Genomic DNA, 5,406 nt, shown 5'->3' with positions numbered 1-5,406 from the left:
GCAGCTCTGCTGAAGCAGTGGACAAACACATAATACACCAGTCACATTACCTGGGCAATGGTCTGGCTGTGGAGATCAGCAACAATGATGGCAGGCGAGGAAGTCAGCACAGGTTTACTTGGTGGTTCCTGCTTGGCCTGGGGGCTGCTGTGGCTGCAGCCCTGCTGCTGGGCTGTTGGAGCCAGGGGGTCTCCCGGGGGGGCTGCTGATGCCTCAGGCTGGGCTTCAGTGAAAGTCACAGACCGCTTCTGCTCTGCTGGAAGGTAAAAGCCCATAAAAATTGTAAAATGTGACAATTTGAGAGGGAAAACACAACAAGAAAAGAAGGGTGAGAATCCCTGGAGTTTTTACAACTGAGACAGGATTTGCAATTAATACCATTTTTATAAGCTAAGTGGAGTCTAATCCAAACACCTTTTACTCTACGCTTCCTCTAAAGCCACAGCAAGAGTCAGGGACCTCCTGAAGACCAGTCAACCTACCTGTCTTTGGCACGGCTTGGTGGGATATATGCCACCCATACCATCATTCCGTCCTAGAAGAATATATGGAATTTAATTCCCATGTGAGTTAGGCATTTCTATGGAAGGAAAACTCAGAGGCAATTATATAAGGGAATTGCCTAAGGTTTTGCAGGAAATCTGAGAAAAGCAAGAGGGCAGCTGTTTGCCCCCATTCCTGCAAACTGAGTTCACTATCTGGGAATAACAGAAAAGCACATGGTGAAGACAGCTAGACTGAAACTTAAGATTTAAAACTGATACTCTTGCTCCTGCTCTTATGTTTTTTGAAACATCTCCAGCAGTGCTGTTGCCCCAGCAGAGTCCTGACTGAGTGGTTAGAACCCCAGGAAATTTGCAGGCAACTTTTGCTCTTCCAGGTGCTTCCTCCAAAGTTCCCTGCTGACTTCCGATGGTACAGAACACCTGTTCTCCTTGGCAGTGCTTACTCCTGGAAACATTCAGCATGGACTAGAGCAGTCTAGTGTTCACTTTGATATATACAACACTTGAAGCTCTGCACGGCTAAGCTTACAAATGATGGGGAATTTCCTTCTTTCTGCTACTCTTAATAGCAGCTTCAAAAACATCTGGAGATTTTGGACAAGGCATCTTGAATAGAGAACATCCATCCCCTAGATTCTCCACACCACTAAGAAACACTCTGTTCACTGACCATGCCCCGTTTCACCTTGAAAACCTTTTGAGAAACTGTCAGTGTGTTTATGGGGGTCATTTTCTGATAGGATATCCACTTACTGGGAAAAAAGAGAAAGCTGCTGGGATTTCACTTTAATATAGGCTACTAACACCAGCGTGAGTTTTCCTTTAGGCTAAAACAACAACATAATAGCTTGTAGTTTCAAATACGAAGTGCTGTTTCTGGAGATGCAGCACTGCCCTACCGCTGGGTTTTGGCTTGGGCTGGATGCTCCGCCGTGTGGTTGAAAGTCGAGCTCCGTGACGACTTCGAGGTTCAGTCTGGGTTTTCTGGCGGGACAGCAGTGGTCGTCGAAGCTAAATGTTGCAAGAAAGAGTTAGGTTGATGCATATTCACATATTACACAGCTTCTCTGTGAGGAGAGCACTGTGTATTCCTCCAGTTGTCCATTTACCGTACTTTTAGCAGGTTCATGTTTTAAGGTTTGCATGGCTCAGACATCTCTTTCCTATGAATTTATGCATTTTGTACTTTCTCAGTGTCAGCAATGAATGTAAGACATATCGTTTAATTAAAAAAAAAAAAAAAAAAGGAGAGAAGGTTTGCTCACTCCCCATGTTCTCACCTGCCGTAGGCCTCTCTTCCGCCCCAGGGGCTGCTGCAGAAGGAGGTTCTGCTGTCCTGGCTCACTCTGCACACTTGCCACCCTGTTAGATGTTGACAGCATTAAGCCAAGCACAGAAAGCACTCTGTGGAACTAGTAGGTGTCCTGACAATTGTGACTAAAATAAATACATAAATAAATAAACCAACCACTAATGGCACAGTCACTTCAAAGAGCAATACTCTCTTTGAAGGATGGGGGACGTGTCTGTTGGGTTGTGGCTTCTGGAGCTCAGGAAAGGGTGGGAGGTGGAGTCATGGCATTCAGGACTTGGCCACGCACAGGTAGCATCCAGATATAAAGAACTGCATATTTCAGTTTTCAGTCATTGATTGATGCATCCCACTGAACAACTCTCACTTCTCTGCATCCTTTGCCACATTAATAAAGGCAAGAATATCAGTTTCCTAGCTCACAAGCCTTATTGGTTACTTTTCCTTTTTCCAGGACAATGGTGTAAAAGCTATTATTTTTCCTCTCCATTAGACTCCACAGCTTCATCACAATTTTGTCACCTGGTTTTAATTGCAATTTAAGTCAACAAACAAAAAACAAACACAAAGTGACAAAGGATCTGTTCACATAATGGATGCATGAGTTATGTAAACAAGGCCCCACACTCAACACTTGCAGCCTTTACTCTATTTGTGGCTAACAAACAAAAGAGACAAATAAACATAAATTAAATATATATAGAGAGAGAAACACAGCTTGGCACAAAATATCTGAAACTCTGCAGCAAAAGAATCTTTAGCAATAAAACATACTTGGCTACATACAATCTCATTCTACGATTCAACTGACCTTTTAGTTTGCTTAACATAGTAATACCACCCTCCCCTCTTTTTTTTCCAAGTACTGTATTCTTCTAAGCAGTTAAAAATCGGTCATTTAGCAGACAGTGGTCACAAAACATTTTAGCTCAAGGAACTATGTCTGAGAGACATATGGTTACAATAGCAGCTAACATTTAAGACGGACTTTTAAATCAGGCAGCTGATTATTTGGGACAGACTGGAATCCACTGAGCCACACATCCTATTTAAGCAACTCCCAGCTCTTTCTGGTATGCGTTGTTGAAGAGGCAGCATTACAATCCATTTTGCCTTTGGTCTGCATTAATCTAAAGGGAAACAACATTCTTTTCTCCAGATATTTTCCTTGGATCTCCCTGGAGATCAGTACCATCAACAGAGTTAAGGTTTATTGCCTGACCTTACAGGAGAGGAGGAAGAAAACAAACCTAAGGACATGGTCAGACAAGACATGGAAGAAGCTTAAACAGTTCTGTCTTCTGAACAACTCACTCTTTGCTTTGGCAGAAGTTATTTCCCTTAGAAGGTCTGGTGGAATAGAACATGAGAGCTTCCTGGCCTGCTTCAGGTCAAAGTCCAGTTACCTGATCTGAAAGTTCAATTCCTTCTTCCCTTATCAGTTTTGAACTGAAGCCAGACTTCGCACTAAACCGTATTCCTGTGTTTCTACCAGCTTTGATGGGGACAACACGGGCAACTTCAAGGAGAGAGACATCTTAAGACCCTGAAGCTCTTTCTTTTCTGATTGTCTGGCCACAGCCTAATAATCCTCGGCATGCCCTTGGCAACCTCACCACAGCTGTGGTGGCTTAGGAAAAAAAAAAAAAGGAAAAGCTTCTGTAAACTCAAAGCCAAAACAAACAAGATATACTTGAGTCCTTTTTCCTCAGACAGTGCTTCCAAATGAGATCACCAGTCTCTGGAACATATTTTCCAGCTTTTACATAGGGTATTGACATGATTTATATACAGAGCATCCTAAATATCATGCAAATCTGTTTATGAATAAGCAGAGTCCCCAAAGTTTCTTCCTGTTAGCAGGACTATGTTCTTGACACAGACACTGACTGCAACACAGCTGACTAGTAGGTCCAGAAGCAACACACCATTCCTCACTAAAGCAAAGAAACTGCGCTTAAATTAGCCCTTAGATTTGTGATCCAGACTACCTGTATTACAGCTTGTAGAGTTTTCTTAGTCTTCTATCTCAAGGACTAGATAAATTATCCCTCTGAATTTTAAGAAGATTTTAGTATTATTACCAAATGTGAATTAAGTAGGAATTAGCTGGAGAAGGTGTTGAAAAAAAAAATAAATGTCTGTTGGACTAGCTTTTGAGAAAACCATTACAATTTCTGATGAAGGAACAGCAGCTCTTAGTTCTATGTGTGAGGAGACATCAATGCCTGTGGCAGAAAGACTACGATTATATTCAGTTTAAAGCACTGTTTATAGTGGTGAAACAAGCTCATTTTACATGCATCATGAAACACTTTGAAAAGTCATGAGATAAGGGGAGTACACAGACTGCAGGAGGGCACAGAGGCTATACATGAGGAAAAAAATTATTTCCATGGAGTAATCTGTACATGGAAGACAAACAGTAGGTGAGCAAAAGAAAGGCTGGGGTTTGTCTTCCTGCTGGAAGTCTGGGATTTTCAGCCTGGCTTATAAGTGAAATGAGTTTAGTGAAGCGGGTGGATATTTTATTTCCAGTACTGAATCATTACACAAATTGGTATAATTTGGGATGATCTTATGAGCTGAAATTGCAGGTATCTGCTTCAGGCAAATGGTGGACCTGAGAACAGCTGAATTTGGCAGAGCTGCCTGCACGCAGCACAGTGCTGCTGTGGCTGGTTTTTTGCCTTCTAGCCCCAAATTTCAAAGAAAGGAAGAGGGAGAGACTAGTAATCATGACACATTTCAGATGAGTGACTGAATTTTTCAATACAGCCTTTCACTTCATGAGGGTTGTGAGGGTTTCTTTTCACATAAAGGAACAGCACTACTGATCTTGTTTCTGTGAAGATGAATGTGGCAGGCAGCCTGTTGGTTCTGTGTAGCCCTGCCTCCCTCCCTCCTTTCTGTCTCTCCTTATTTACCAGACCTGACCAGGAGTATACTGTTTGTCTGGCAGCCCGTGGGACCCAGGGAAGGAACACTGAATCAGATGCCATTTCAGCTGACAGCACATTTCCCTCCTGTGGCAATATGATTGATAAGAAGAGTTATTCTGCAGTACATAAGCCAGATTTGTTTGGAAAAAGAGAAGTTTTTCCTGCCCAACATGAAGATGCTCTGTCAGTCTCTGAGTACCTCTGTCAGGGGTTTTGTCTTCACAATAATGTCACTCCCATTACATAGCTAGGGCAGAGACAGATAAGCAAAAGATCAAACCAACCCAACTTTGTGGAAGCAGGATGACAGCACTATAGGAAATTATAGCCAGTGCAGTCACACAGTGGGGGTGAAAATAAACTTTGTCAGGTTGGCAGTTATGGTAAGTGATGCTCATAAATGACAAGAAACCATGCAGTCAAAAAAGAGAAAAGAAAGAACAAAAAATAAAACAAAACAGAGACAAAAGAAGCAAGGAGTTTAAATTTCTAACAAAAAGATGTACATGCTTGCCACACTGTTATGGTAGAATGTACACACTTTATGTCCCAAGACATCTGAATGAGAGAGTTAATGGACAGAGGTTGGCAGGGAATGGGTTAAAATTTAGGTGAACTCCAGCTCTTCTATTCCCAACCCCCCCCC

General features: G+C 42.4%; 1 protein-coding gene across 1 annotated transcript in view; it reads right to left on the bottom strand.

The window, feature by feature from the left end:
• Positions 1 to 5,406, bottom strand: part of UNC80 (unc-80 homolog (C. elegans)) — an 88,370-nt gene that overhangs the window by 1,032 nt on the left and 81,932 nt on the right. The window contains exons 45-47 of the mRNA XM_009996904.1: positions 1,787 to 1,868; positions 1,406 to 1,517; positions 51 to 256 (exon numbers count right to left, since the gene is read on the bottom strand). Coding sequence (XP_009995206.1) covers positions 51 to 256; positions 1,406 to 1,517; positions 1,787 to 1,868 — 400 coding nt within the window. The remainder of the gene's footprint in view (positions 1 to 50; positions 257 to 1,405; positions 1,518 to 1,786; positions 1,869 to 5,406) is intronic.

This window comes from Chaetura pelagica, unplaced genomic scaffold (genome assembly GCF_000747805.2).
Source record: "Chaetura pelagica isolate M959 unplaced genomic scaffold, ChaPel_1.0 scaffold300, whole genome shotgun sequence".
NCBI classification, from domain to species: domain Eukaryota; kingdom Metazoa; phylum Chordata; class Aves; order Apodiformes; family Apodidae; genus Chaetura; species Chaetura pelagica.
Note: the sequence above shows the minus strand (reverse complement) of the source record. Positions and strands in the feature narration are given on the sequence as shown.